This window comes from Camelus ferus, chromosome 2 (assembly GCF_009834535.1).
Source record: "Camelus ferus isolate YT-003-E chromosome 2, BCGSAC_Cfer_1.0, whole genome shotgun sequence".
In the NCBI taxonomy this organism is placed as follows: Eukaryota; Metazoa; Chordata; class Mammalia; order Artiodactyla; family Camelidae; genus Camelus; species Camelus ferus.
This window is the reverse complement of record NC_045697.1, coordinates 39,926,593-39,938,982: the sequence shown is the minus strand read 5'-3', so window position 1 is coordinate 39,938,982 and position 12,390 is coordinate 39,926,593. Positions and strand designations below refer to the sequence as shown.

Sequence of the window (12,390 nt, the reverse complement as noted above, 5' to 3'; positions counted from 1 at the left end):
GAGTAATTGCAAAGGTCACGTCCCAGAATAGGATGGAGGAAGCAGGGTCCAGTGCAGAATGTAGGGCTTTGGGCAGTTTTTATGCCATTCTGAGGAGGAACAGCGGAGATGAGGGTAGGTTGCTGGTGGGAAGGTGATTAGTTCCTGCCCAGTTGCTTCAGTTTTCTCAGTGTTGCAGCAAAGCACGGTCCTCATCTGAGACTTAATGAAGTGGAGGACCGCTACAGGTTTAGGAATAAAAGGAAGGTGTGCAGGAGTGTCTCAGAGTGAGAAAGCGCCCATCGTGGGAGGTTACTAGACAGTGTAGAGTGCCCACGTGAAATCTGTGGTAGTAGATTTAAGGTGAAATCACTCAGCACGGTTGTTTGTTTTTCTCCATTGATGTTGAGTTGCTTGGATTCCTTTGGATAATCCAGAGTTGAGGTTAACTACAGATGGACTTTTTCTAGGTAAGTACAACAGAAAAGGGACAGAAGACTTGGAGGTATTTGCAAAGGACGATTAAAGTGCTAACCATAGAATCTGAGCTGGGTAAGAAAAACGTGAGAAGGGTGATGGATAATGAACAAACCGTAGGGTCAGTGGATTGGAGAGCCCAGTGGCCTCAAATAATGTTAAAGTGGGCTCCACTCTAAAGTAAGTGCCTTAGTCTGCTCAGGCTGCTGTAACAAAACACCATTGATTGGGTGGTTTATAAACAGAAATCTATTTCTCACAGTTTTGGAGGCTGGGAAGTCCAGGATTAAGATTCTGGCACTTTTGATATCTGATGAGGGTCTGCTTTCTGGTTTATGGCTGGCTCTCTTCTCAGTGGATCCTCAAGTGGCAGAAAGAGTTCTCCGTGATCTGTTATAAGGGCTCTAGTCCCATTCATGAGGGCTCCACCCTCATGACCCAGTTGCCTCCCAAAGACGCCACCTCCTAAGGCCATCACATTGGAGCTTAGGATTCCAATGTATGAATTTCCGGCGGGGCAGAAACACTCAGTCCACAACATTCTTTCACTGCCTCCCCCAATTCATGTCCTTCTTGCATGCAAAATATATCCCATCCCAATAGCCCCAAAGTCTTAATTCATTCCAGCATCATAGAAGTTAGACTGGAGTCCCACTCTGAAGTAAGTGAATTAAGATAGTGTATGACAATCAGAGAGGAGAATGTTTCCAATACAGAAGATGGAACAGTTATTGATGACTATAAAGTACAGAATGTCACCTGTGTCTGGGGCAGTACTTTTCAACTAGGAGTGATTTTGCCCCTCAGGAAACATTTGGCACTGTCTGAGGTCATTTTAGGTTGTCGTAACTGAGGAGGGGGCATGTGTGTTAGGGTGACTGCTACTGCCATCTAGTGTCTAGGAATGCTGCTAACGTCCCACAATGCACAAGACAGCCAGCCCCTCACCGCAAAGAATTACCTGACACAAAATGTCAATTGCATCAGTTTAGAAACCCTGATCCGGGATATGGGTGACTGAGGTGGATCAGGGAAAAGAGAGGAGACAAGATCAAGAATTGAGAGATCAAGGTGGGAAATAGATCGTGTTTACTAACTTTGAATTTGCCAAGAATGACGGGAAGAATGGTGACAGGCATGGTTGTGCTGAGGAAGACAGTCAGCAAGGTGCTGACGTTTTCAACAACTGAAGCGCAGTGACTACGTCTTTGGGAAGCGGTTATAGAAGAAGGGGAGGAAGACGATATAGTCTGATGTCATGCACTTCAGAGGAGACGGGATTCTGAAGAAGAAAGTAGAAGAAATGGCATGGAAATGCCAACAGGGAGCGCTCATTGTCCTGAGGTTCCTGGGATGTCTGAGGGAAAACAGCTTCCTCCTGATTGAACTCCAGGGGACACCCAGGACTCAGATCAAGAAGGTGAAGGGAACTTAGGGAGTCATGGTTACACATCTTTTTCAAGAGGTCTTTATTTAAGCATTAAACAAAAGTGATGCAGAATTTCCTGATTCATTACAAGTTCATCGGAGGCAGAGGTATAATACGGAGCAGAGCACTGATGTCTTTGGAAGACTATATCAGAGACAAACTTTTCTTTCCAGACATTGATTTTTGACACCTCTGGCTGTCTTATTTATTACTTAGTGTATGTATGTTTTCCTGATTATTCTTTTTTTTTAAATTGAAGTATAGTTGATTAACAATGTGTTAGTTTCTGGTGTACAGCATAGTGATTCAATTATACACATATATATATGTATTCTTTTTCATTATAGGCTATTACAAGGTATTGAATACAGTTCCCTGTACTGTACAGTAGGACCTGATTGTTTATCTGTTCTGTATATAGTAGTTCTTAGTAGAAGTAAGCTGAATAGTAGTCAGTATCTGCTAATCCCAAACTCCTAGTTTATCCCTCCCCCTTTCCCCTTTGGTAATCATAAGTTTGTTTTCTATGTCTGTGAGTCTGTTTCTGTTTTATAAATAAGTTCATTGTGTTATTTTTTAGATTCCACATATAAGTGATATATGATACTTGTCTTCCTTTGACTTACTTCGCTTAGTATGATAATCTTTAGGTCCATCCATGTTGCTGCAAATGGCATTATTTTATTCTTTTTGTATGGCTGAGTAGTATTCCATTGTACGTGTGTGTGTGTGTGTGTGTGTGTGTGTGTGTGTGTGTGTATACAGATATACCACATCTTTATTCAGTCCTCTGTCGATAGACACTTCCAGGTCTTGACTATTGTAAATAATGCTGCTATGAACATTGGAGTGCATGTATCTTTTTTTTTTTTCTTTAAACATCTTTATTGTGGTATGATTCCTGCACAGTAAACTACACATATTTCAGATATACAATTTGATGAAGTTTGATAGATGTATACACCCATGAAACCACCACCACAATCAAGATAGATAACATTTCTATCACTCCCCAAGGGGTGCAATTTTTGAATTCCCAGTTTATCCCTTCCCACCCCCTTTACCTGCTACACTGACCTGTTTTTTTTTCTTTCTTCCTAGAAGGATACTAGTTCCACCAGTGTTTCCAGGAAAATCCTGCCAGAAATAAGCCGAATTAACCAGTCCCTGATAGAAAAATGGAAGGCAGTGGCAAGACGAAGTACAGAATATGAAGTGGCTGAGAGGTGGCTCTGTCTGATAAATTAGAAACCATTTTTATTTGATTCTGGAAGGCTTGGTATTTTATCCTAGACATAAGAAAGAGGGTTTGGTTTTATTATGAAGGCATTTGCATTTTAACCATGATTCTCTTCTACCATCTCTTAGTTTGAAGAAGTCATTGATGTATTCATTCATTCATCATTTATTTATTTAACAGAGATTTATTGAGGATGTACAGTATCCCAGGCACTTTGATAGGTGAGGGAGAGGCAGGAGTGAATCAAAAATGCTTTGTCCTACACAGCCTTCACTAAGGTGACTGTTATTATAGCTTCATAGTTTATTCTCTGGAGCTCCAGAAGTTTCTGTTTTCAGAAGGATGGGTTTTACTTAAATCCAGATGTCTTGATCAAACCAACTGTGAAGAGTTTTGGTGAGAGTGAGCAGTAACATGCACAAGGTATACCCAGAATTTGGAAGACTCTTAAGGGAGTAGTTATTTTCATTAATTAGGACTCTGCATCACCCGTTATATATTCAGTAAGCTAAAAGGGACAAGCTTTTAGTATGCTGTGACTTACCCCTATCTTATTACTTTTGCAGTGAAATTAGAGTGATATTTTCATCTCCTGCTTGTCTGACTGCAAGTTTCTTAAAGAAAAGGTAATATTTACATGAGATTTTACATTTATTTAAAATGCTGGTGAGTACTTGAAATGTTTCGACTTAGTCATTTTAATTTGAGAATTTTGTTGTCTCTGAACAAAAAATCCGTCATAAACAACTCCATAGGTTGTTACAGAATTTTTCTATTTTGTAAAGTAATTTCCACTTGGTTTTGTGGAAGGCATTTGGATTTTAACCATGATTCTCTTCTACCATCTCTTAGTTTGAAGAAGTCATTGATGTATTCATTCATTCATCATTTATTTATTTAACAGAGATTTATTGAGTACTTGGACCACTGCAAGTTGTAATTTCTAATTTACATTCTTTGCTTCCTTTGCCCTGCCTTCCTCTGTTATCTGATTGGCAGGAATGGTGTGTTTTCAGGATCTTTGTATCTCAGAGTAATCAGTTCATTCTAACATTGCTTTAGTACTTCAAGGCCAAGGCTGTACTTTGCAGTTCTTAGGATGAAATCAGTAAGGAAAGCAAATCCTATTTATTTTATCTTTAACTAGCCTGACTACCACAGAGGAAAACCTTAACTGCTCTCCTATTTGGTTTGACCCTTGGTCTGATCCAGTAGTTTAAACAGTTCCTCTGTGAAATGCTCAATGTTTGGTCTTGTTCCTTCCCCTCCCTATTTGCTCTCCCATTACTGTGCCTGGGAACTGTGAAAAGATAAAGTGAGGCATATTAAAAATTTTAGGAGTTTATTTGAGTGAACATCCATTGGAATCATGTAGCATCAAGTTCGAAGTGGTTGAATGTTCCACTGGCAGGAGCTCCGGAGAGACATATAGAAAAGGTGCAGAAAAAAAGAAAGGAAATTATTTGATTGGCTGTAGCTTAAAGACTCATTGGCTGTTTGTGGTTGGTCACCCTTAGGTTTTTTGGGGTTTAAAAAAATTTTTTTTGGTTTATTTATTTACTTTAATTCCAGTGCTGAGGATTGAACCCAGGACCTCGTGCACTCTACCACTGAGCTATACCCTTCCCCAGTTGCCCTTAGGTTTTGATTTCGTAACTTTGAGGCAAGTACTAGCTTGGATTTTGGTTTGCTTGCGTAGGCCACCATGGCATTAGAGTGTTATGGCCTCCTTGCTTAATTAATTTAGTAGTATTTAAGGGAGGCGAGGGGGGATAGCAGCATAAAGAGGCCCTTAGGTTGCCCTCTGTCTTCTCTGGAGGCTGGTGCCCTGCAGGTCTGACTGCAGCTGGTGTAAATCATCCCAGTTCAACTTTGCTAGTTCGGGTCCTGTCCCTCCCTTGTTGACTTGGCTTCCGGTTGGCTCGCTGGTTTAGAAGATAGCTGTACACATCTTGTACCCCATCCTGGCCACTAGGTGGTACTCGCTTAACCCCTGTTGCAGGTATTTCTTTCCCGTATGGAATCCCTTGGGTTCTTAAGCCAGCTGCATCTTCAGTCACTTCTTAGGAAGACTCAAGGAACTGTTGGGTCCAAAAGCCGCCCCTGGGAACCAGAGACGCTCAGGGAGGCTGAATGTTATGTCTTCCTCCTGGCAGCTCATCAGGCAGTTATCTTTCTCAAGTCCAAAAAGGCACCCCTGTTCATCTCTGCATATCCTGGCCAAGGGCAGAAGAAAAACCAAGACACTGCTTACCTCCGCCTTGATTTCTCTCCCATTTGTCTTTCTCTTCTTGACGTCCTCCTAGACTGGAAAGGGGGGAGTCTACCATTCAATGTATCCTCTTTCTTCCCCACTGTAGCCACAAACTAATTCTCATTACGTAGGAGAATCATTTCTACACTAAAAATATTATCTTTCTAAAGTGTCAAAGTGTCCTTGCCCCCTTCCCAGGAGTGATAAACCTCAAGATTTGATCTTAGGATGCCAAAGGATGCAAGGAGAATTTATTTCAAAGGGAAATTTACAATACTTTTAGTACCTGCATAAATGTTTTAGCCCTAGTATTGCAATTGTTTGGTTAATCCAGTAAGCATGAAATATTTCTTAATAGTACATTATGAAAAAAATTGCTTGACAGAAGGCGGGCTCTTCAAATATTACCAACACAACCCAGGGAAACACCACACCTAGGCAAAGCCTTGGTATTTCTGAGAGGAATGGCCAGGTCTGAATTTTTTTAAATGGGTTTAGATTAAGTTAAGGCAGGTGCTTCAGTGTGGGAAGGGGAGGTTGGGAGCTTGATTAGGATTGGGGAAGGATTCCACAATTCAAGACACAGGAAAACAGCAAGGCAAGGATTTTGAGGCAAGAAATTCAAAGAATTTAAGGGCATAAACTGTTGATTGCTTTCCTTGGAAGAGTTAATGGATCTTTTCAGGAAGCTCCTATAATGAACAATCAAGACATTTGCCTGGGCAAGAGTGCCTTGGAATAGTAAAGTCATGCTAATGAAACAGTGGAATCCCTAAGTCATGTAAATATAGATGGTAAATTGTGTGGGGGTTAGGGAGTTTCAGCTCTCAGTGTGCAGGCTGAGTGTGAGGGTAAATGGTTTCAGTTCTCAGATACAGCATGTAAACTTTTGCTAAAGCTGCAGCCCAAACTTGAGATAATAAATTGTTACCTTACTCTCTTTTCGGAGAATATAAATTTTATAATTTTTTGTGCCAATTGATTATTTCAAAAGGAGGCAAGCTTTAAGGAAAAAGATTATATCTGATGTGTAGTAAAATAAAATGATGCATAATGATATATGAATTTAGAAATATTCCTTTCCATCTGCTTATGTGTGTGTGTGGTTTTTTTTTGTTTGTTTGTTGTTTTTTTTTTTTTTGCATTTCTTGCATCCAAAGAGAATCTAGGGAAACGATTTCCGGTGATGTGGACTTACAAATGGCAAGAGATGCCTTCGAGAAATTAACAACAGAGGAATGGATTTCTTCTTTGGTAATAACCAATATGTACTTGAGAAATAGAGCAATAGAATTTCCTTACAAGAACCAATATGAATGCAGTTCCATTGTACTGGGAGGGAGTGAAATGGAATTGTGATGGGGAGGGGACTAGTGTTTATTATGAGGTTACTGTGTACCAGCTACTATATTAGATACTGGCATTTATATTCTTACTGAACTCTTGAACATATAGTAGGTACAGTATTTTTTTCAATGTGAGAAAGCCAATGCTTGAGAAGTATAACTTATGAAAAGAACACTAGTTTGGGAAGCAGGGTACCCTTATCTGGACTGGGAGGCTGAAAAGCCCGTTTTCTGTTTTGAGATGAATCTCAAATCTAGTTGAGATGAATCTGCTACTGATTCATCCCTTATTCTCCTTGGGCCATGTTTTTTTTAACCTATAAATTGAGTTTACCTTTAAGGTCCATTTTAATTTCATGTTCTGTGATTCTGGGTTGTGTTGGGAGGAGAACTTCCCCTCTACCAGTTTAGGTTCATATATTTGAGGACCTATCAGCTAACAATAGACAGATTAACAGGGTAAAAGTTACTCATGCAGAGTAGCTAGGGATGAGGGTTAATATACCAACTTTAGGGAAGGAGGAGGAAGGGCTTCTGTGGGAAAACAAATGGACTTTTCAGGGAGACAGATGGGCTTTTAGGGGGACAAATGGAAGCTAGGATAGCTTGTGATAGTTCGTTGATGTCATTTCTCATCCAAGTGCAGATGTATGGTCTTCCTGGCCGAGAAGCTTGCTTGCCCACCCACTCAGGAGGGAATTTATAGCTGCTTCACACTCTGCCTTCAGTCAAATGAGGAGAGCTCGGTAGGCTCCTTTGTGCATCAGGTGTATCTCAAATGTCTCCAGTTTAAAGTCCCCTTCATACCGTTTAGGTCCCTACATTTGGAAGGGAAAGGGGGAAGAGGGTTCCTTAATATGCGATAGAAACTGTTTTTATGTTCAACATAAAAAAGTAAGAATAGTAAGTGTTATCAACTATATTTGGAGCAGGTATAGCTCAGTGGTAGAGTGCGTGCTTAGCATGCAGGAGGTCCTGGGTTCAATCCCCAGTACCACCATTAAAAAACCTCCAAAACTAATTACCTCCACCTCCCCCCAAAAAATCCCCACAAACAAACAAACAAACAAAATTAAGGATATTTTAAAAATAACTATTTAGGGGGTGTGGGAGATGACTTCAGGTGCTCTTCCCAGTGTGAGTCCTAAGAAACATTAGTGTCACAGAATGCTCCATGAAAAAGGGTTAAGCAGCTTTGGGAACATTATGGAGTCATGATGCATAAAAGTAAATCAAAGATTCTATGATGTCACACACCAAAAGAAATTAGCTTTTTTGACACTATTTTTTTCAAAGTTATCTGACTCTGTGACACTATTTTCTCATTTACGCCTACTAGCGTTCCACAGATGTCGACATATGAAAAAACAAATTGTAAGAACTTTAATGTAATAATAGTCATATCCAGTACTCCCGGTTGATTGTTGCATGTATCATCTTACTAACCTTTACGACATGTTGAGGTAGATACTCACAGTTAAGAGTACCCAAGATCTGTTAGAAAGAATTAATATGCCATTGGTTCAAAAACTGGCCCTCTTGATGAAATATTGGCCCCCGTCCCTGACGAGCCAAATAACTCAGAGACAAGGTCTTAGGGCTTAGAAGAAAAGAGGCAGCTTTATTGCTTTGCCGGGCAAAGGGGACTCACAGCAGGCTAGTGCCTTCAAAACTATGAACCGTCTTGGGGTTGGGGCTTAGTAATTATATAGATGAACAGGTTGAGGCATGAAAGGTGATAACAGCAGGTGGGAGCATAAAAGGAGGTAATCAACAAGGGTCACTGATGAAACTTCCTCCTAAGTCTTGATGAGTCTGTCTGATTTCATGGGACTTCCCGGTGATCTGGAAGGTCATCAACCCATGACCTTCTATATCTGGTCAGACTCATCCGGTGCTACGGAGGAACTCTGGGGGGTCTGGTCATTCTCCTGTGGTGATCGTCCTGTGGACTCCCTTCCTGGGGAATGACTCAAACGCCAAACATGATTGTAATTATCAGAGTAAGGTAAAATCGAACAGTAGTATCAACAACTTTTGCTTTATCGGTGGGCCTGGGGCTGGGCAGTCAGGTTTGTTGATTGTTCTAAAAGCAAGCAGTAAGCATAAAGCCACGAATTTGTTAGCCTAAGTGTGGCCATTTTATTATTTCTCCTTCAGTCCCTGTGCTCAGAGGACAAGCGAAGATTGAAGAAAGAGGCAGGCCACTCCAGATTAGAAGGTGGCAGTTTTAATAAGCAAGGGAGCTTACTTACGAGGCTTGTCTTGGGTGGCCACAAGATGAGTAGATCTCTGCACCCAGCCACCAGAATCTTGAAGTTTATATAGTGGCATTAACTGCTGGGTTCAGTCACGTATACTGTCCAGATGGTCTCAGCAACAGCTTACTCTCTCAAGGCTGCATCCTTGGAACAGCTCCCACGGTGGACAGGACAGACGGTACATTCCAAACACAGGGGAGTGGGTGAGGAGCCTTTGATCGCCCAGGTCCAGCGTGAGGGTTAGTGGGCAATCACATCCTCTTGATTACCTCCTCCAACGTAAGCTGTTATAACTAACAACATCCAAATCTCCATGGCTTATTAACCCAATGAAGATTTTTTTCTCGCACCATAGTCCAATGAGGGTTGAGATAGGAGGCACTTGTAGGGAAGGAAAAAAAATATTTTTCCTCTCATCTTAGTTTCATTGGCTGAGGCCCTGAAAAAACACAGAGAAAAGGCAGCTTCACAAGAGAAAAACAAACAAGTTTATTAATAGGTGCATCCCACAAATACACAGAAGTGCTCAGTGGTGAGTACCTTAAAGGAGTGGCTAGAATTTGGGCTTCTATAACATCTCAGCGAAGAACAATAATTTTGTAGAGAAGTGAGAGGCCAAAGGAAAAGGATTTTGAGCTTTTGGGTGGCAAACTATGGGAAGAAAGTAACGGTGGAGAAGGGCTAATTAGGCAGGTTTGTCATGTAGAGTCTTACTCAGTGCCAGCTCATTTCAGCTTATAAGGGTGTCGCTATGCCCTTCCAGGTACAGGAAGTTGGGGACAGGAGGGCACCTTCACAAGGGGAATTTATGTTCTGCTTTTAGGTGGATGAGGGAGGCCAGAGAGCTTGTTCTATGTCAGCCTTTTTCTCACTTGCCTTCAGCTCAAAATAATCTGGGTGTCAGAGCAGCATATTTTGGGGGTGGCAGATTCCACTACCCTTCCCACTATTGCCCAGATTCATCCAGGGGTGACTCATGCTCCTTCTCTCTGGAGTTCTAGGCCCCAAGGCCATGAAATTCTCCACAAGATCTTTTGTGTTTGGCTGGCAGATGAGGAAAGAGGATATGGAAGGGGCATCCATCACCTTTACTCACATTCCATAGCTAGAAACACCATCTTCCTGTGAGCCCAGAAGGAGGATTGACAGCATTGGTGAGGTGAACAGGTGGCATTTTCTCTGCCACGGTGGATTTTAGGTCAGATAGAGCTGGGTATGGATGCCTTCTAATCGAGCAGCCTTCACGATTTTATTCAGTATGTCCATGCATCTGATTTCACTTTTTTTCCCTTCATTCACCCCAATATAAAATAAGGACGATAGTTCTCACTTATGGCTTCAGGGGCATTTGAGATACAAGGAATGATGGAGTTTGAACAGCAGGTGTCGGGAAAACTAAATGATTATTTCATTTGGAACATGGTGGAATGAAACCTCTGGTCCAATAGCTTGTTTCTTACATTACTCTGGGTCTTTCCCTGATACTGTTTCAACCACAGATAACTACACATCTCAAGGATAATCTGCTCAGAGCTCTTCCATCTCGTTCTCCACACGAAGAAGCATTATCAGTTTTCCTTCTGCTCCCAGAGTGTCCTGTGATGCATGATCCGAGGAACTGGATGACTCTGGTGGTTCCATTTGCAGAGACTGTTTATATCATGATGGGCCAGCCTTTACAAGTCCTGAGTAAGTTTGATTGTTTTTGTGTCACGTTTTCTGCACTCTCAATAGAGAGTCACTGTCTGAAGCAGAATCTGTAGCAAATTTTAGATAGAAGATTTCAAAATACCACACAGATGTTTGAGTATGTGGTATGTGCATTATTGAAAATATTAACCTAAAATTGTCAAATCCAAGTTTGTGTGCCTGACACACAGCGAGGCCAAACAAACCAAAACATCAGAGTTTGAGGCAGAGAAATGTTTATTGCAAGGGCCAAGCAAGGAGAATGGGTGGTTTATGCTCAAAAGACCCGAACTCCCTGATGGATTTCAGGGAAGAGTTTTTAAAGGCAAATTTGTATTTGCCTTTAACAGGGTGGTATTCCAGGAATCTCAATCATCAGCTTTCTGGTTGTGACCAGTCTGGGGTCCAAGTGCTTGTGCTCAGCCCAAAGTTACCATCCTCCACCTGCACGGGGGTCTTAGTTCCTGTAGAAGAACTCTGAGACTTGTGTCAGATTGTTACGTAAATCCCTTGAGGAGGAACCAGGACCCTGCGCCATTGCTGCGCTATTTTTTCTTGACTGCCTTTCCTTTGTTCCTGCATTTTCTCACTTCCCTAATTAGTAACTGTTTGAGTCTGCCCTTTGGAATGCAGGGAAGGTCTAGAGGCTGAAGCCTTTTCCATGCAAATAAGAATTGGGGGACAGGGAAAGGCTTTGGTACCCAGAGGGCCCCACAGGGTCCTGCTTGGTTTCAAAGCTGTTACAATCATATTCTTATCATTACAAAGCATATGTAATTCTTGACTTGGACATGGCTTTGACATCAGAGCTTAATAACCAAAGAGTATCCAGTCAAGATAAATCCATACTTTAAAACTTTTTGTTTATATTGTTTTAAAACTTAAGACATTTTGACCAGAGGTGAGGGGGAAATGTTTAACTTTGCCTTCTTGTTTTTTTATTCAATACTATGGGATGTCCTTCTATAACTTTGAGCTAATGTTGAAGGTCCAAAGCTTTAAAAGTTACAAAGGTGAAATATACAGTGAAATTTAAGCCACCCAGTTCCCATCCCAGAAAGCAGTTACAGAATAGAGTTTCTTGTGTAACCTTTGAAAGACATTCTCTCTATATAAAAACATATAGAAATGTATTCTTTTTTTAAATGATAGCATACCATTCACATTCTTTGGCAACTTGCTTTTTTTCACTAAACACTTATATCATGGAGATCGTTATGTTACAGAATCTGTAGAACTGCCTTCTTCTGTTTAATGGCTGAATAGTATTCCTTTGGGAGAATATACATGAATAGTTGTTTCTAAATTTTTGCTATTATAACAGTTCTAACATTCATTTCTTCCTGTATATATATAAATTTACACAGGCAGGGAAGTTTCCAGAAAGCACAATTACTGGGTCAAATTGTAATTGCATTTTAAATTTTGAAAGATTTTGCCAAATGACAGAAGTCAGGGCCACCATGTTGCCCAACTTTAAGTAGTCACCATTTGCCTTGTCATCCATGGCAGCCCTGACAAAAGATGTACCAGTTTACACTTCATCAACAAATATGAGAGGCATCGACCCACACACTTTTGCATAGTGTTAACCAAGGTTTGGTCTTTTACCATTTCAAAAAGAAGACTCTCTTAGTCTGAATTTCAGTTTTCTCATTATGAGTGAAGTTGTGCTGTTTTTCCTATGTCTCAGTCCATTTTTCCATTTGTTGTTG

At 41.0% G+C, this 12,390-nt stretch overlaps 1 protein-coding gene and 1 long non-coding RNA gene across 5 annotated transcripts in view; both read left to right on the top strand.

Annotated features, from left to right (window-relative positions):
* Positions 1-12,390, top strand: part of HERC6 (HECT and RLD domain containing E3 ubiquitin protein ligase family member 6) — a 103,640-nt gene that overhangs the window by 71,649 nt on the left and 19,601 nt on the right. For all 4 annotated transcript variants that reach the window (XM_032498214.1, XM_032498209.1, XM_032498212.1 and 1 more), the window contains 4 exons: positions 2,987-3,111; positions 3,692-3,751; positions 6,540-6,633; positions 10,486-10,675. In XM_032498214.1, the coding sequence (XP_032354105.1) occupies positions 2,987-3,111; positions 3,692-3,751; positions 6,540-6,633; positions 10,486-10,675 (469 nt within the window). The remainder of the gene's footprint in view (positions 1-2,986; positions 3,112-3,691; positions 3,752-6,539; positions 6,634-10,485; positions 10,676-12,390) is intronic.
* LOC116669251 lies at positions 7,849-10,475 on the top strand. Its single transcript, XR_004326581.1, has 3 exons — positions 7,849-7,860; positions 8,540-8,542; positions 10,329-10,475. It is a non-coding gene; the product is annotated as an uncharacterized LOC116669251 (long non-coding RNA).